The sequence below is a fragment of the Plectropomus leopardus genome, chromosome 14, assembly GCF_026936395.1.
Source record: "Plectropomus leopardus strain MGB_pleo_1.0 chromosome 14, ASM2693639v1, whole genome shotgun sequence".
NCBI lineage: Eukaryota > Metazoa > Chordata > Actinopteri > Perciformes > Serranidae > Plectropomus > Plectropomus leopardus.
Window position 1 is genome coordinate 8104304 of NC_142189.1, and position 19196 is coordinate 8123499.

A 19196-nucleotide genomic window follows, 5' to 3' on the forward strand; every position below is an offset into this window, starting at 1 on the left:
GTTGCAGCATGAGGCCCACTGTGTGATATAACTGACATTATTTCAAACTTCATTTCCCTTTCCCAATGCTTCATGAATGCCATTTTGTGCATTTACACTGAGTGAGATACTCTATATTTTCTTTTTATATTTATATTTTTTATATTTATATTGGGTTTATGTATTTTTAAAAGAGGTGTAATGTTACTCAAATGCGGTAAATGTATGATTGTGAGGAGCTGTGAACAGAGATAAAAATCGATGCTTTCTGTCACAGTATGTTGGAGTCAGACCTGGAGAATCTCCAGGCTCAGCTGTCCAGGTTTCAGCTCCACGTGACCTCTGTGACTGAGGACATTGTGAGCATGGAGAGCAAGCTGAACAGCACCATCATGACCCTGAAGAAGAGTCTGGTCAGTGAAGCATACTCGTGCAAGATGTGCACCAGAACCTGTTTCACTGAACAATAATGCCTTTTGCTTCACATTCTTCTATTCTGCTTTCTCTCAGCCTCTTGTTGTGCTCTTTGTGAGCGAAAATGTGTGTTTTATCTCAACTTTTCAAGGTTAAATTGAATGTTATTTCACTTTCTTCTCTGTTTCCAATGCAGGCCTCTGTGAATCAAGTCAAGGCAGCATTAACTGAGCTGGAGACTGCTGACGAGGAGCAAACTGATGACATCAGCTCCTTGGTGATTATTTTTGTTTTGTTTTTTTTTTTTACCCCTTTGAAAACAGACATAAATCCGGTCACTGATAAAATCTGATGTCTTTGAATGCATCTTACAGGAAGAAGTTGCACAAGAGAACCAACAGAAAATCGAGGCAGAAAAACAGACTGTTCATGAGGCAAAAACAGAACTCGACAAACATTGGAAATCAGCCGAGGACATAGAGTCTAAGTACTCTGCTGTTAGAGAACGGATTGATCAGCTTTCTGAAGACACAGAGCCCTTAAAGGTGCAGTACTTTGTTGTATCACTTTGTTTTGAGGCCAAAAATTGTTTCAGAAACCACAAGATGCTTCTGTTGCAGGTTGTTAATTCTGTCCTCTGAATTCCCATGTGGATTGTTTGAATGTTACAACCTATTATTGATTTTTAACACTTTTATTCTCCTTGCGGATATAAAGTTGTCCTCAAGAAGTAGTTGAAGTGAAATTAATTATTAATTGTTGACCCACAGGATGAGCAGATGAAGCTGGAGGCTGAGTGCGCGAAACATGAACGAACCCTAAAGATTTTAGAAAACAAACTGACGACTCGTGAAGAAAACATTCAAGCTATGAAAAGCGACCTCGCCTTCAGAGAAGAAGAATTACAGGTAACAAGAGCTGCACTGTATTTGTTCTACAGATAACATTTGGCTGTTTTGTTTACGTCATGCATATATATTGGAGACTTTTCTAGCTACAGTATAGATCAATCTGTAAATTGAATTTTTTAGCTGTACTAAGGTACACAGATCAGTTAGCAGTAAACTTGACCAAAGAGTTGGTTTACTGCCTCTAGAGTAATTCTGAGTTTTCAGACTGTCATCAGACATCTCTTGTGATGTCAGGAATATGTGGCCAAAGCCACAGAGATCAGTCCGGAGCGGCAGCAGGTGACCAGCAGCACCAAGAGCATCGACACCGAAATCACTCGGCTGAAGAGGAAACTCAAGGTCTATGAGAGCAACCATGGCGAGCAGGAGCAGGTGATTAGGTGAGGAATCGCAATGTTACTTCACACACTGACTGATTTTAATTTAATATTTCTCAGGGACGGAGCTGCTCTGGAGCAGAGCTAATGTGGTTGACTGCGAATGAAATATCATGATTGATATGTCGAGGCATTTAATATGTGTACATTAGTGATAGAATGTATCAAAGTTTATATCCTCAGTTACTATACTTAAGTAAATATCTGTATACTTGTATTTTACTTGAGTATTTCTATTTTATGCAGTTTATTTTTGACATTATCAGTAAAATACTGCTTACACATTAATGCATTAGTAATAGTTGATTATATAATATGTAACTATTACACAGGGCATTTCTGCATTGTACAGAAGCCTTGGAGGGCAAGTGAGAAAAAAAAGATCAATTTTCTAAGTCTAATCTAAATAATTTAATCTCCTGTGATCGTGATTTAAGAACAGGTGACTTTTGCCTAACTGCCCAGGTCCCCATGGTCTCCTAATCCGCCCATGCTGATGTTACATCTTTGTTTAATGTACATTTTACATTTGTTTAATTTACATTTTAAATTCTTTTACCTTATTTTTTAGTTAGAAACAGAGTTAGAGGAGCATTTTAGCTTCTGTCTTCCACAGATTTCTGTCACCACTGACAGTTTTTTTAAACGCATCAGTCCGATCTGCCCGTTGGCCATCACTAAATCATCCTCTGCCCTCGTTTTACACATGCACACTGAAGGCTGGAATCAGGAAAATTGAGGCTATGTCATTTTCTGCCCTCATTAGGGAGTATGCTGAGGCCCTCTCCCTCTACAAGGAGAAAACCAACCAAGTGAGAGATCTGCGGAGATTCATCGATCGACTCGATAACATCATGTCAGACAGGCAGAACAGATACAAAATCATGCGTAGGTAAGTAACGCTCTACTGAGTTTGAGAACCAATACAGAAATACATGATTATAGTGTTTAAATGGTCCGGCTTCTCTCTGATTCTTTCTTCTTCTTCCTTAAGGTCCCTCTCTGTCAGATGTAAGTTATACTTCAATAACTTTCTGATAAAGATGAACTGCTGTGGCTCTATGATTTTTGATCACAACAATGAGACACTTTTAATCTCGGTAAGTCTATTTCACATTTTTTTTTGCTGATACTGTAAATTATTTAGGTTTGTGTAATAGCATTTTTTGTGTTTTGTTTAATAATGGAAATAGAATCAATTAGTATTTTCACTGCGAATCACATTAACACCAAATGACATCATGCTGCGAAGAAAAAGACGATGTTTGAAGGGATACTTTACCAGCTTTGTATCATAACAATGTGGGTATTGTGTGCAAATGAACTGTGGTAAACCTCTTTCCATCTAACTAGCGCCTAGATCTCCCCTTTTCCCTCTCAGCAAATCTCCGCCAGACGATGCATTTTGCGTCATTAGGCAGAGTTTTGCTGATTCTTGGGGCTGTTGCTCGCTCTACAGGCTGTTCTTATCATTTTGGTAAACTCAGACTCTAAACCACAATGATGTGACTGCACTGCCTATTTCTCTTCTAAATGTTTTCAGAACATATGTTAGTGCACTGTTTAGCTTTAATATTGAGAGTGTGTGAACAGGAAGTGGGTGCTGTACTCCTTCCTGCATAGTGAAAACAGAGGCAGAAAAAACAGATCAAACCGTAAAACCCAGTGTCACTGAGTCACCTATTTCTTGCCTCAAATATTTTCAGAAACATCTTTTTGCTCACCATTTAACTGTGATACGAGATTGTTTGTTACAAGCTGGTCGCCATTGTGTCAAAGAGGATGATTTTGCATTAAATCATCTACCAGCAGGAGTGTGTATTGGTCAGGTGTGGTGCAGTGCATTCTGGTTATTGTAGGTTTTCCACCTCCTGAGAAAAAGCAAATAGCACAGTCCTTTTTCTTGTTATCTCTTGTCATGTGGCAGCAATTTTAAAATCATTTGCGTCTTTCCGCTGCACGAAGAGGCCAGTTTTATGAAATGACCATCTTTGCAGTGGGGAAATACTTCTTACATGACCCAAAGACACTTTGATTTTAAAATCAGATGGGGTATACTGGTGACCGTGTAATAGCAACAAAAAACGTCTTGAGCAAAAACTGGAACCTTAGACACACACTACCTTTTTTTTTAATTTATCAAAACAACCAACAACACTCAAGTATGCAAGTAATGCCCAAATCTGTTGTGGCACACGTGAAGGTGAAGCCTCCGGGCAGGGAGGATGACGGTGTGAGTGACATGCGGTCGCTGTCGGGTGGTGAACGCTCCTTTTCCACTGTTTGCTTCATGCTCTCCTTGTGGGAGATCACCGAATCGCCCTTCAGATGCCTCGATGAGTTCGACGTCTACATGGTGAGCACACAAAGATATCAGAAACATACACACACAATTTTTTATAAAAATAAGAATGTAAGTGTGGCTTTCACTCACTTTGATTAACCTTTGTTTTTATTACGTAGGATATGCACAATCGCAGAATCTCTCTGGATCTCCTCCTGGAGCTGTCGGAGCGGCAGCACCTTCGACAGTTTATCTTTGTCACTCCCCTCAGCACCAGGTGGCACTCTTCTCAGTTTTTGTCTCTGTTTACATGTTGTCCTTCCATGACCTGAATCTTCACATTTCACATAATTGTCACTTTTACATCTTTGTTTCCTGTATGGAGGCTAAAGCATGTCATCAGAGCTATTATGGATTTCTTTAAAATGTGCTTAATTGCCATGAATTGCAATTATTTATTTAGCATTTAACTAAAATCTGGAAAGGTATTAAACTGATTATTAATGTAGTCAGTTTATGATTCATTTTTCAGTTTTTAAATCGTGTATTTTAATGCATTTTTATGTGATTTGTGAAATTTTTTAAGCCTTAAAATTCTAACATTTGTAACTATGTTTTTCTATCATTATAAATATTTTTAAATTATTAAATTTATATAAAATATATCATTAAAAAAACATTATTAGACCTGTACTAATATATTTAATTTCATCAGTTAAATACAAATTAAATAAATAATTTAAATAATAATGTTTTAGTTATCATAGTGTCTTGCTGCAGCTGTCATATTCCTCTGCACCTTTTGGCATTTCCTGTTGTCCCTCTTTAAATTATTATTATTATTATTGTTGTTGTTGTTATTATCATTATTATTATTATTATTATTTTTACTACTGCTTTATTTACTGTGACATTAATGTTTGATAACTGCTCAAATCTTACTGTTGGTTTGTGTCTTTCAGCAATTTACCTAAAACCAGCCTCATCAAAATCCACCAACTTCAGGATCCGGAAAGAGTTCGTAGTGAAACAGTGGATGAAGATGTTTAAACTAAGAGTCAGTGAGAGAAGTATAAGGAACATTTATGTGCACATTTATGTGTTTATTTTTCAGTTTTGCTGTTTGTGTTTGCAAGTTACAAATGTCATTTCATTTTTTTTTTTTCTGCAATGATTCTGAGATTTGTTATGAAACATGATAATTGTGTTGTTACTGTATGTTGCGTGGACATGGAGGTATGTAACTGTATCCCATTAAGCATGTCATTTTTGTCCTTTGACTGCCAAGTCAATTTTATTTATTATTTGGCACCAAATTATAACAAAAGTTCTCATTTTATTGCCATTTTATTAGTAGCTTTGGTCCCTGTTTACTTCCTGTCAGTTACTGCTTTAAAAAAACATTTTAACAGGAAATACTCTGGGACCCATTTTGAATATTTATGTCGTCAGGTTTCAAACAGTCCATAATGCACACAGTGGTTCTCACATGAGCATGCAGTTGGCAATGACGCCGAGGAAAAACTTCCTCTTAGGAGGCAGAAACCTCAAACAGAGCCAGGAGGGGTGTGTTAAAGGAGCCTTTGGGGTGGCTAGCTAGACTCTTGATTTTTAAGCCCTTTTCCCACTGCATGATTCTGCTAAGCTCAACTAAACTCACTTTTTGTATGAGATACTTAACGTTTTTTTGTTTGCCAATGCAGATACAACGTAGTTTTTTTTTTTAAATTTTAGCGGGAGTGTGGAGCTGTTATGTTCCCCCTCTGGCAGTAAGAGTAATTGTGCAAACACTATTGACTTAAGACGTCTGCCGCAAGTGAGCTCGCCACATCTTCCCCATCCAAATATATTTTTTACTGAAGTTATTCATCTGAACTCTGAGTTTCTTTTTATCTAGAGTGTCCACTCCAGAAACTTTTCTTAGATGTTTCTTAGCACCGAAAAGTTGCCACAGACATTCGATGCCACTTCTGTATACTTAAAAAAAAAACAGAGCTATCCCTGGCAGTGATGGACTTAATAAGCATTGTGTGAACTCTTTTGGAAAGGGCTTGAATTTATCGGACATTCTTATATATGTAAAAGTCCGGCACTCCAGCTTTAACATTTTCCCACACTGTCTGGATTTCCTTTGGTTACCGTTTGCTGCCAGCTGTTGGTAGGCTTCTGCAAAGATCTTCTAGTTGCGTGTTGCTCCATCCAAGTAGCCAAACAGAGGAACATCTGCACTGTGTGAATCAACCACAGTGTGGTTTTGTGGGCTGCCATTTTTAAAAAATCTGGGTCAAGTAAATAAAAAAATTCTGGTTATTTACGGCAGCTTTGCTTTTAAAATATGTCAGGTTTGTGCAGGATGCCCAGGGTGTTCTCTGTGACCAATCAGTGGTCTGCAGGGTTTTAACTCCACTTTCTAGTATCAGCTTAGAAACTTACAGGTACTATCCATATTTAGCTAATGGAAAACGAAAAAAAAAACGTGTCCCTGAGGGTCAATCCGTGCTGTACACTGTGACCACACAAAGAGGCATTAGTAACACAAATGTTGTACGTTTAGGCAATCTCATAACAGATTCTTTTAAGATTGTATTTACTGTATTGTACGTGTTGGTCAAAGAGGATGTTACTGTGACTGGGAAGTCACTGGTCTGATTCACACCACAGCATTCTTAAGAAAGAGGACAGATTTTTCAGTTCTCAGTTTAAACAAGCAGTGGTGAATGATGCAGATGAAAACAATGTTTGTGTGTCAAAAGTTGTGCACTATACCACGTTTAAGATTGCCGTGTAATAATTTGTTTAGTTGAGATGTTGGCATTTAACTTATACGTTTTTACAAAATACTGTTGCTACTACGAGCATTATATGATGATCTATTTGTTATTTTATTTTTTTGTCCTTTGTTTTTGCCTTTTCTGTTTAGATTTTTGGGGCTTGTTGTAAATTATTGACTTGATTATCGTTTACTCGGTTTTCTGAAATTAATTTTTATATTATATTTTGAGTGTCGTAGTTGATACTATGACTTTACATGTAATGTGTTTTGAACAAATTAACGGTATATTTCAAAATGTTACACTGAAAATTATTGCTAATTTTGTTTAGTTTTACCTCAGAAGTCTGGTACCAGGGAGGAAGATTTTTTCTGTATGAACCAGGACTCTACTAAACCTGTCAGTGTTAGTATTTTTACAGTTTGCTCCTAAATTGATGATATTTTGGCTCCGTGACGTAAATTTGCTCACAGTTACTCTTGAGTCCTCTCCTCTTAGCAGTAGTTAATTGTATCTTCTGCAAAGAATCATCACCATTTTTGCATTTAATTTTTGATTATCTCAACACTTTTGTATTGGTCATACTTTTCATAAATACAGGGCTCTGCATTCAAGTAATCATTCCATTCATCCACATCAACACATACGTTCAACGCCTACTTAAAGGGACAGTTCACCCCAAAATCAAAGACACATATTTTTCCTCTTAGTAGTGCTCTTTATCAAGTTAGATTGTTTAGGTGTGAGTTGCTGAGTTTTGGAGATGTCAGAGATGTCGGAGATATCGGAGATATCGTTGGTTTGATCTTAACAAACTACAGCTAACATAAGTGTCACTGCGCAGAGGGAAGCGTACATCTACTCATACACGAGAGGCTAATGCTCGTGGCAATGTGAGATGCGAGCATTAAAGGCGTCCTCCTTGGCTGAGCCGAAACGTTAGCTAGCTCGGTGAGCTAGCAGTCGCATTCTCACAGAGAGTTAGATGAACAGATCTCATGTCTGCGGATTTAAGAAAGTGGTAGATCAGTTAGCTTAATTTGACATAAAGACTGGAGTCGAGGAAACAACTAGCAAGGCTTCAATTAAAAATACAAGATATAATGTGTTAATGCATTTAGTCTGTTTTCAAGTTTTATGCTAATCTAAGTTTACCGGCTGCTGGCTTCAGTCTTATATTTACTAAACAGACACGTAAGTGGCATCAAAACTCTAATATTTATCTCAACAAGAAACAAACATTAATGGTGTTGTCCTCCATTGAGCCGTAATGTTAGCTGGCTCAGGCGAGTTAGCAGTAGATGCAAAATTCCTTCTGTCATACTTTTGGCTGGTGTTGTTAGTTTAAAAGAAAATAGTTCTGACATGAAACTGCTCACAACAGGTCTGTAGATTAACCAGGTCCTGATTTCTGGAAAGAGACATTGCTGTTGAGTTTTTCAAATGTATTCTTTTGAGCGCTTTGAGCACCACAAGCCGAGTGACATCTAGTTTCTTTATATTGTAGAGAAGACAGACGTCTCTAAAGCTGATCTTTCCAACACTCTGCAAATAACATAAGGTAAGATATAAGATATAAGGTAAGACGAAAAATATGTATTTTTGGTTTGGGGTGAACTGTCCCTTTGAAGTCAGCAGCAGCGTCTTCATTTTCCCATAAACTACACCTGCAGACCATGTCTTTTGAAAAAGCCTGGTGATGGTTTATTTGTTTTAATCACTACAGAATTAATTTGGGGTGCAACACATGCCACATGTATAAAAGAATACAGTCACTTGTATTATGATTTTTCCATATTTGATATAAACATTTACGAGACAAAGAATCCGACATAGTGACTGGACTGAAATGTGTAAATAATACAGACTTTAATAAAGTGAGGGTTGGTTTCAGTTATGTTCGAGACAGAACAGTGAAAAGCTTCTGCAATCTCCACTACTGTAAGTGAGTGGACTACAAGCAGACACTCAGTCCGTGCTTGCATAGCCTAGAAATGGGGAGGCAAAACTGTTGAAAGAGAATTTCCGCAATAACTTTAACTCCACATCGCCATCCAGTTTTGGTCTCGCATTGAAACGCTCTTTCAAAAGCTTCATCAAGCGCCTCTCTCGAGGGTCCTGCATCTTTAATGATTGTTGCAAACGGAATAGATTAGAAGATGAGACCTTTCGATAAAAAGTTTCTCCTTACAAAAAAGTTTTATAGGAATGCAGTGTGTCCAGTAAACATATAAGAGGCTTTTTTCCTCCCTTTTTTTTTGCTGCATTGGAAGTGGAGCCTATCTCATAAGGTCCCCGGCCTAGAGAGCGAGCTCCCAGCAATAAGTTTGAAAGCCAAGGCTGTACTCATTTTGCAGTGCTCTTCCTTTTTGTAAACATTTTGATATGTACTGAGTTCCTTAAATCAAATAAGCAGCCTGAAAGAGAAGCCAATTTTGGATCATTGTGGGGGAATAATGCATGAGTACCGCGCCTCAATGACAGCTGTAATTTCGGCCTTGCCTCTAGATTAAGTGGCAGCAGTACGTTAAAATCATAAAGGAGAGCTGCTCCGTAAATCTGCTCATCCCAGAAGTCACTGAAGCAAAACATTTTGTGAAAGCTCTTTCCTCGGAGATTAGCCCGCAATCCAAATATCTTTCAAGTGTCACACATACACGTGTATCGAATGGAGGGAAGCATGCTCCCACATTACTGGAGGTGAACTAATGATCTGATGAGTCACATACTGTACATCCCATGCAACAATACTAAATGAATTTCCATAGGGTTTCTCTTTTATAACCACCTAAAGATGCAAAAGGTAAGAGATTATATTTTTTTTCTGACACGTAATATATGCATGCAAAGAACCTACTCTTCTTGGTTCCATCGTGTGAAAACATCTGAAACAGACAGGAGCCTCTCTATTCTCCAAGAGCTCAACAAGTCTGGGTAGTAGAGACAGTTACAATTATCATAGGAATTATTGTTTTGTTACTATTATGTAAAGCGTACAGTAGTTGCAGCAGTGAACACTGGGGATCCTAAATACTGCAGGAACATAATTTAATGCAGTGCTCCACTGATATACAAGCTAGGGTTGGATGAGAATGTATAGGATTACTGTGCACAAATCACATTGGCATGTTTTGAAATAGAAATGTATGATATCTTATAGCTATATTCAAAATTATTCAGCATTTGACATTCTCATGCATACAACCACAAGAAGCGAGTCCATTGAAAAATAGTCCAAGCATTGTTTTTTTCCTGTGGAAATGGCAGAGAACCTAATGAGACATTAAAACATGTGCTGCTGTCCAGAGTGTGTGGATTACAGACAGGGAGAGGAGCAAGCAAGGGTGGGCTCACTTCTGCATGTCACACTGCAGCAGGAGCACGATGGACGGGTCGCTCTTCGCCGCCTCTTTGAACTCCTCCAACGAGATCTGGTCGTCGTTGTTCTTATCCATTTTGCCGAAGATCTTGTCCACCCGCTGCTCTGGTGTCAAACCGTCCTCGTTCATCTTCATCATGATCACAGTGCCCACCATTTTGTAGATAGCCTGTGGGTGAGGCGCAGTGAGAAATTAGCATAGGTTCTTATGTAATCCTGCCGAGCCTACATGTGTTGATTTGTTCATAAAGATCTAAATCAGGAATTCCCAACCAGAGGTACTTGTACCATTAGGGTCGACTTTAACAGTTGCGATGGAAGAGTGCATGGAAAGCTCAACCAGCAAACAAATTTAACTAAAAAACTGAAATTAGGATTAATTTAAAGGTCCCATATTATGCTAATTTTCAGGTTCATACCTGTATTTTGGATATCTACTAAAAATGTTTACATGTTTTTATATTTGAAAAAACTATATTTTTCTCATACTGTCTGCTTTAATATTCCTGTATTTTGTTCTCGGTCTGAAACGCTCCTCCCTCCACCTCCCTCTTTAAGCCCACCTCTTGAAAAAGCCCAGTCTACTCTGATTGGTCAGTGGTTCGAGGTATTTCACATCTGTGTTCTCTGGATCTTTGCACCGTCACTGCAGCCAGGAAATGACTGTAACCGCACTGTAGTGTCACTTTCTACCTTGACATAGTATAGTTGTGATATCACAACTTTATGGATGTCGTGATGGCTCATTCAAAGGCACAGTTTCTGAGCAGGGACTTTGTGCATTTCTCTGTAGATTCAGCGTTTTGATACTTTTACCATATTTACATAATACCTGTCTTACATTATAAGACCTTTTGAAAAAGGCATTAAAATCAGACTTTTTTAAACCTGTTTTCATTAGGGCTGTCAAACCATTACATTTTTATTTACGATTAATCACTGAATTTCAATAGTTAATCCCTTTTAATTGCATGTTTAACAGTCTGTTATTCTGCAATTCAAAACAGTTTTGAAGTCTATATTAACAAGGTAAAGCAATTCTTATCATGTCTTGATTGGGAATCAAATGAATGTAAAGAAATTTTCTTTATGATCTTGACTTTTAGATTTATTACTTTAAAATCAGTGCTGCACTGCTACAACAGTGTGGTCTGAAACCATGACTTAGAGGTAACAAAGGAGTGCAATGTCCAATCAGTGTCAATGAGATCATTTGATTTGATTACTCGTTTACGTCCAATGATCCTCGGTTAATGCAACAGCATTTGCACTTTTCAGGAGGTCCAGTTTTGTTGCTCTTTCTGATTCATAAAGGTCCTGTATGCGTGAAACTATTGTTACCTGCGTATGACTGGTCACAACATGCCAACCTCAGAGCGTCCCTTAGACCCAAGTCTTCCATGATGTTGACTGGTAAGCAGTCAGTTGCCAACCCCTTTATTGAGATGTGATGTGGTTGCCTGCTGGCATCAGTCTGATTAGCTGCATTTGCATGTTTAGCTCCAAGGTAGTAGCTCAAAGTGGAGGGACTTTGGTGATATTTTTATTCCGTTTGACACAAGGTGCATATTACTTTTACTTGACAACTGAGCCCTTTGGGAGTTTTTTAGAGTAAAATGAGCGTTTAAAAAGCACAGTGATGTTTTTTTTTTTTTTTTTTAGTCACTGTGGCAGCTTTACTATTAGATGCATTGAAGGGACAAAACAGCATGCAAATAACACAGTTTAAAAGATACCACATTATGTTTGGACCCTAATCACATCGCAGCGCCTTAAAGCTGACAGCCCTAATTTTAATGTATTCTACAAATTTGTGCTAAGAAAAAATAGGATTAGAAATTTGTGTGTAACTAATCATACATTTAAGCTACTGACCTCAATAAGTTGCAACACATCAGTCTCTGCAGTTGCATAAAGAGTCCATGAAAACTACTGTGAGGAAAAGTTAAAATAGTGAGCTGAAGGTAATGGATAAACAGTTTGCCACTCAAAGAGGTAGAAGAATGAATGTAAACAAGACCAAACCACTATCCAAAATTGTAATAGTAACAACTTTTAAATCATTGATAGTACTAATTTTCAACAAATCCATTCATATGAAAATATTTGGAACATGGCAGTTGGCGCCAATGAAGTGGTTAAGTTTGTTTAATAGGGAGGAGTATGTCAGATAGACAAGGGTGGGAACCACTGATGTAGATGCTCTGAAATAAAGCATATTCGTCACTACAGGAATAGTCGATACACTCCAGTATCAGTAAAACCTATCAGATTTACTATCCTGATTGTGTTTCCAGAAATGGCACAGTGTAATTCAATACAACTGCATTTCTGTCGTTATGAAACTGCCTCTGCACTCAAGGCCTTGCAGGTGTGCAGGAGACTGATAACAACAACAAAAAAACAACCCAACAGAGCCGGTCCCCTGATGAGCGAGGGCTTAATGACTCGATAATCCCTCACCTCGATTATCTCCAGCATCTCCACTCTGGTGATTTTGCCGTCACCATCCAGGTCATACATGTTGAAGGCCCAGTTGAGTTTCTGCTCAAAGCTGCCACGGGATGTGATGGACAGGGCGCAGATGAACTCTCGGAAATCGATGGTCCCGTCTCCGTTTTTATCAAAGGTTCTGAAGGCGTGTTGTGCAAATTTTGAAGCGTCCCCGTAAGGGAAGAACTGCAAATGTAGGGGGAAGATGTGCATTCAGTAATTCAGCCAGGGGTTTAACCCTTTAAAACCTGAGCAAATTGGCTGGATTTATTTCAAAAACATGGGAAGAAGTTAAAAGCAATACTACCTGATATTTAGCTAAAAGAATAGAAAATAAAGAGGTAAATGCAAAAGAAAAAGAGTTAAAAATTAATTCATTAATTAATAATTCAAATGAAATTTAAGAATAATCATTCATATCCTCCCCTGCACTGCAATTTTGATACTCTTATTTATTATGTTTTATTTAGCTGTTTTTTAACAATCTTATTTATTTTATTGATTTAAAATCTCATTTATTTATATCTTTTTGTACCTGGAGGGTTTTTTTAAAAAAAAAAAAAAATTCATCTTAATGATGTGTATGTCCAATCGAAAGTAGTTTTAATTGCTTTGTTGTGTTTTTTTTTTCCTTTATTGGCTTTAATTTTAAGGAAAACAAACATGTTATAAAAGAAAAATAATAGCATTTTATTCTTCAAAAAAACAGCTTTAACAAAACCCCTTATTTGATCAGAAAAATAAATTAGAAAATAAAACAAAATAAAATATAAACAAGAAAATTAAGTTATAAAAAACGCTTTAAATCTACTACTAATAGAATAAGATTGTTGTTATCATTCATATTTTTTGTCATTTTTAGCTTGCAATAACATCTCATGCATTTTCTCTCTAAAAACTAATTTTCAGGTCATTTTCTTTTCACCTTTTCCTAATTAACCATATTTTGAAAAGAAGTCAAATCAATTTTCTCAGGTTTTAAAGGTTGAAATGCATGTGAAAGGCGTCTGAATGCAACACAAGAAAACTGAAGTTGTTCCAGGTTTCAGAAGGTTAGATAAAGCACCAGTTTGATGGCATGATTAAATGTTCAGACAGATGTGAAAGGAGCATAAAGGAGAGAAGCGGTGGTGCACACAGACCTTGACATAAAGCTGCTGGAACTCCTCCAGATTCAGCCTGCCGGTGGGGCAGTCTTTCAGGAAGCCTTTGTACCACTGCTTCAGCTCGTGCTCATTGAACTCTGTGTTCTTCACCAGATCCTCCATCACCTCGGGAGTCAGCTTGCTGTTCTGCTTTCCCATGGTTCCTGTGGTGCAAGAACACGTGAATAATGCATTTATTTATGCCTGAGCGATGGCGGTATGAAAATCTCCAGCACACAGCAGCATAGACCTTTTTTTTTTTATTCCTACTTCAAATATGAGTGTGTTTTTTGGGGGTAAAATATCTCCCTGGTGCTCTTGTTCTATTTCTGTCCCCCTCAGCCTGCTTGAGCCGGCCCCGTGGCCCGGGTAGCACTGACCTGGATCGTCACTGTCAGAGCAGATCCAGTTCATTAAATGTTCGATCGCCGCTATCAAGTTTCCACTGCAAACACTGTCCTATAACCTGACAATGACAACAAAGCCTGCGCTCGGTTGTAAAGAGAGGCACTGCTGCAGTAAATCCAGAGACCTGAGTGAGGATGGAGCGCACACACTGTAAAATCTGATCAGTTCATCTCACTTAAAATAATCTTGGAAACCCATGGAAGTTAAGTTACTATAACTATAAATCTTAATTCATGTTTAAATTTCACCAGAGTGTCAGGTTTATTTGAAATTCAACTGAATTTCCTTAATTTTGTCAAGTTGTTGCAACTTAAAAATTGACTTATTCTTTCTAAGTGACAGCAACTTCAGTAAACCAAGTTAGTCTGACTTAACTTGAACATGACAAAAAGTATTTTTCCAATGTAGTTTGGAGATCTGCGAGTTTTGTTTTGTGAACGTGTTTAAGAAAATAAGAACATGATTGACTAGTTTGCAACCAGCAGAATACAGATAAATAGCACAGTAAACTTGATTTACTGAAGTTGCTAAAACTTAGAAAGATTGATTTCATTAAACTTGACATTTCTAAGTTGCTACAACTTCGCAAAATTAAGTAAATATAACTCAATTTCAGGTAAACTTAACAATTAGATAAACATAAATGAAATAATATGTTTACAGCTTTGTAATTCTATTCCCATATAGCATCTCCAAGAGGTGTAATTGTTGACGCCAATGTCGCAAAGACAAGCGGGATCGTTATTTGTTTTCTTCAGTGCTTAGCATAAACAGACATGCGATCGACACTAAAAAAACATCAATAAAAAAAAAGGCCCGAAGGCAGGCAGAACTGCATAGTGAGAGCGAGGCTAATAGCAAATGTTTTAACGCCGTTTTTTTCCCATTCTTCTATAGAGCGCCCCAGGGATGATGTTTTCCTGAAGGCCAACCAAGAAGCTAACGTCGCTCTTGTTCCCTCATCAAAAAGCCAATGGGATTTTTTCATTGGATTTTGGATCATTGCAGAAAATATGCTCTAAGGTAAAAATAAATTTATTTTACTCACATTTTTTGTTCAGCAACACCACTTTCATTCCTTAACCTCAGCTAGTGCTAGGCTAAAATGAACTACAGTATGGTAGCATCACCGCACCTCCGAGGCTGTAAAACCGTGTTCGGCGTGGCGATGCTCTATATTCTCATATAGCCACTGCCCTTTTTTAAGACACATAAAACTTTCAAGTTTGGTATTTACTGACATATGTTATGTCATAGAACAAAATGTGTAATTCATTTCCAGGTTTTAGGACTCATTATTTGGGATCTCCATAACTATTACATTGGGCAATCAGCATTAAATTCATAATTAAATGATTAAACAAAAAAAATATGTTTGGAGGCTTTAAGATTAATAGTTCTATTTACTTACACTTTTCAAGGCAATTGGTTTCCTGTTTGTTTTTTAAAGTAAAATCTATTTGTCAGATTTTACAGTGCAGTGGGCCTGCTGTAATCTGGATCAGTGGGGAATATAGCTTATAAACGAGTGGTCTGTATACAATAGGCTATAGCGTTTAAGCCAGTTGTGGGCAATCCACAGACCAATCAGACTGGATTATCTACACTGGAAGGGCCTCGGTAATGACAACTTGAGCATCAGAGCAGCTCCACATCCATGAATTATTGAATCCTGATGTGGCAAATGACAAAGTGGCCAAGAATGCGTCAATTCTTGATACATAATTTAACAAATTACATTTGCATGTCGGGCGAATGTGGGAATCTCCACCACTTGAGGGCCAACATATGGTCTCTGCAGCAGCAGCAGCAGTAGCATGACAGCAGGCTGGACAGCTCCTCCACCAGCAGCAGCAGCAGCAAACAGCACTGCATTGGCTCGGGCCTTCCACAACAAACAGCAGAAATGTGCGCTACAGCCAAAATCAGTGCAAACCACAGCCTTTAATGTGCATCCGCTGCATGTCATAAAACCAAACCAAACGAGCATGCTTTGTAATTCCAAGTGCTGGTGTTTGGTTTAATGTGTAAAACACTCTGCAGTGGATGACCTTGAGGAGAAACGGGTTTTTTTGCAGGAAGATCACAATTGTTTCACGGAGCGTTGAGCCGAGAAAACGGCTCGCCATCATGCAACTGCGGCGTTTTAAACATCCGCCTCATACCGCACAGGCCACCGGTATGAATGACTCGTTCTGCCCAAACAGGGGCCAACAGATGCTGTTTTATTTCACGCTTTGGGCAATGACATCTGAGTTAATGCTATTAAAGCTAACCGCCTCCTGTGCGAGCGAGAGAGAGACGCTGCTGCATTCCGATGGAAACGACGCAGTGAGAGTATTTTCAGATTAGATCCCACCATCCCCGCTCCTAATGACATCTTTCCATGCGCATTGGGGCCAAAAAACATGTCAAAATTTCATAACCAAAAGAGACCTATTTTTAAAAACGCGAGACAGCTTCCTCGGTGCCACCGCAGAGCCACATCGCATGCGTAAAAGCCAATTAATTGCGCAAATTTGGATGACATTTTCTTTAATTCGTCAAATGATCTATTTTATGTCTGTTTTCTTCTTGTTTCCAGGCAAAACGCAGTGGCTTTATTTTAAGGGATGCGCAGGTGCCCGTGTGCCAGCCCCTCTTCTTTCTGCTCGATCCCATTCATTCAAACACAAGGAAAATATAAAAAAAAAAAAAATAACGCGTGACACACCAACACAAGCCGATTGCTGCATATATAATGTGAAAATCTAACACATGACATTACATCTGCAGGCAATCACTTCTTACCTTATTACAGCCTATATTTGGTGATTCTCTATCGGAATAAATCTGCTCAGGCTTCTGCAAAGTACAGAAAACTCCCTTCCGATGGAAACGGTTGCCCAAAGGGTATTATTTTCGACACTGCTCTCCTCCTTAAAAAAACACCCGCTAATGAAATTTCTGGATTTTCCCGACGTTATTCCAGATGAGGCGCAGCAGGGACCGATCCCACGCCAGTCTGTGGTTATGCGACTACAGGAGCGCGGCGTCACCCGTGTGCATCACAGCCTGATCATAAGTTCACTGTTGCTCTGCTGCTCGCTTTCGGTTCAGCTGGATCCTGTCACGTTATAACCGGATCCTTCATCGTGATGAGGATGGTCAGCCCTGAAATTTCATCAGCAGGAAATGAAAACTGGGGAGATTTTGGCCCCAGATAAGAAAAATAATAATAATTCACTGTAACTACTCAGGAAATAGATGCAGGACAGGGTGAAATGGTTCAGTCATATTGTCAATGAGCGTGGCTTTTTGGAAGAATAATACAATTTAATTAATACAATCAAGGCTGGTTAACAAAGCAAGGGTCACTAAAAGCCTCAGTGTAGGGCCACATGGGTCCAAGTCATCCACTACTGCAGCCCTCAGAGGATTTTAAACACCCACAGTGTGATTTATTTATTCTATTTAATTTATCTTGTTTTATTTATACAGTTAGCAGTACAATTACCTGGTTATATGGTTTATTTCCCAATGTGAAGTATAAAAGTTTTAAGATTTAGCCCATGTGTTAGGTGTAATTATGTACAAGGCTGCTCCGGCCCACTTGCCAGAATAATATCTTGGCATAATATGTTTCCAAAAAGCACAGATATGTTACATTTGTACATTTACACAACATGTTAATGTTTCTAAAATTAAGTTATATATGAGCGGGCCAGACGGTTGCCAAGTGACCACTGCAAACCACTGTTTGAGACAAACAAAACCGGTTAATTTTAGCAAATTGTCACTGTGTCTTCCAGCAGCTTGTTTGTCACTAAACATGAATGTTTCTATCCTCCAGGGACAGTGCAACCAAAAGCTTTGTTTTTACTTCTAGACATGTCGCAAAAAAGAAAAAATACACCGTTTGGTTGTTTATTGGTCTCCAAAAGTGGTCTGCAGCTTGGTGGCTGTCTCACCTTGGTCATGTTTTGGCTTTAAACACCTAGTTTTGGTAGCACAGTCACGACTGAAATTGCTGCAATGTCTCGCTGAGAAACTCACAGTTTTGGTGGCATAATTGCATCTTGAAAAGCTGCAAAGTCCTGCTAAAACAGCAGTTTGGAGGCAGAATCATACCTGGAATTGCTGCAAATTCTCTCTAAAAAATCCTAATCTTTTTTGTTGTGTGTTGGTCTCAAATGGTGGTCTGCACCTTGGCATTCTTCCTGCATAGGCAAAGATCATGATTTGCTTTAAAATACTCAGTTTAGGGGCAACAGTCATGGCTAGAAATGCTGTGATGTCTTGATTAAAAAAACAACTTTGGTCTAAAGTGGTCTGCAGCTTGTCAGTCTAACTTGCTGGAAATGCTGCAAAGTCTCACAAAAAACAACCAAATTTGTTGTTTGTTGGTCTCAAACTGTGGTCTTCAATGGTCTGCAGCCTGGCAGTCTTCCAGCCTAGGTCTAAGATCATTGTTTTTGTTTTAAAATATATTTTGCTGCCACAATCATGGCTGGAAATGCTACAATGGCTTGTTAAAAAACTCCTAGTTTTTGGGCCCACATTTGTTGCTGGAAATGCAGTGATGTCTAGCAAAAAAAAAAATAGATTTGTGGGTTTTTGATTTCAAACAGCGGTCTGCAGCTTCACTTAGGTCTTAGATTATGTTTTGGTGTAAATACCCAATTATGGTGCCACAATCACAGCTGTAAATTCGGCAATGTCTTGATAATAAACAAAACAAAACAAGATTTGGTGCTACACTCATGGCTGAAAATGCTGCAATGTCTCACTAAAAAAAAAAAACACCTAGTTGTGGTGCCATAGTTGTCGCTGGAAACGCTGCAAAGTCTTGCTACTCTAAAAGTAGTCTGCAGCCGTCTTGCCAAGGTATCACGCCATCCACCATCCCCTTACCTCCTGATGTATCTGTGGTTTGCAGAAACACATTGCTAACACGTTCTTCTGGCGACCTGGGTGTGAAATGAATCTTTTCCTGATATATGGCGACCCCTGAGAGGCCCGATACGGACCCCTGGAGGACACCAGTTGGGGAGCC

The 19196-nt window shown here is 38.5% G+C and overlaps 2 protein-coding genes across 4 annotated transcripts in view; one reads left to right on the top strand and one right to left on the bottom strand.

Moving 5' to 3' along the window:
- Positions 1 to 19196, top strand: part of LOC121953991 (structural maintenance of chromosomes 6) — a 33891-nt gene that overhangs the window by 10222 nt on the left and 4473 nt on the right. For 2 of the 3 annotated variants that reach the window (XR_015778672.1, XR_015778671.1), the window contains exons 18-28: positions 257 to 392; positions 590 to 670; positions 768 to 938; positions 1164 to 1301; positions 1539 to 1684; positions 2448 to 2573; positions 2676 to 2781; positions 3885 to 4037; positions 4145 to 4242; positions 4928 to 5022; positions 15059 to 15184. Coding sequence is in view for 1 of the 3 variants with exons in the window: in XM_042501290.2 (XP_042357224.2) it covers positions 257 to 392; positions 590 to 670; positions 768 to 938; positions 1164 to 1301; positions 1539 to 1684; positions 2448 to 2573; positions 2676 to 2781; positions 3885 to 4037; positions 4145 to 4242; positions 4928 to 5015 (1243 nt within the window). In the remaining 2 variants the exon portion in view is untranslated. Of the gene's footprint in view, positions 1 to 256; positions 393 to 589; positions 671 to 767; positions 939 to 1163; positions 1302 to 1538; positions 1685 to 2447; positions 2574 to 2675; positions 2782 to 3884; positions 4038 to 4144; positions 4243 to 4927; positions 6980 to 15058; positions 15185 to 19196 lie in introns of those variants that run through there. The other variant, XM_042501290.2, reaches the window with a different exon arrangement.
- vsnl1b (visinin-like 1b) lies at positions 8416 to 17274 on the bottom strand. The gene is made up of 4 exons (XM_042501293.2): positions 16952 to 17274; positions 13751 to 13917; positions 12579 to 12794; positions 8416 to 10284 (listed from the first exon to the last, which is right to left on the bottom strand). The coding sequence occupies exons 2-4, from the start codon at positions 13910 to 13912 to the stop codon at positions 10087 to 10089; spliced, it is 576 nt and encodes a 191-aa protein (XP_042357227.1). The 5' UTR covers positions 13913 to 13917; positions 16952 to 17274; the 3' UTR covers positions 8416 to 10086.

What these genes read in the sequence shown, in the direction of transcription:
- vsnl1b (XM_042501293.2), bottom strand. Translation starts at nt 13,912, where the DNA reads ATGGGAAAGCAGAACAGCAAGCTGACTCCCGAGGTGATGGAGGATCTG. An exon ending in TCCAGCAGCTTTATGTCAAG is followed by an intron (nt 12,795 to 13,750) that starts GTCTGTGTGCAC and finishes CTACATTTGCAG; the next exon opens with TTCTTCCCTTACGGGGACGC. An exon ending in AGATGCTGGAGATAATCGAG is followed by an intron (nt 10,285 to 12,578) that starts GTGAGGGATTAT and finishes CCTCACCCACAG; the next exon opens with GCTATCTACAAAATGGTGGG.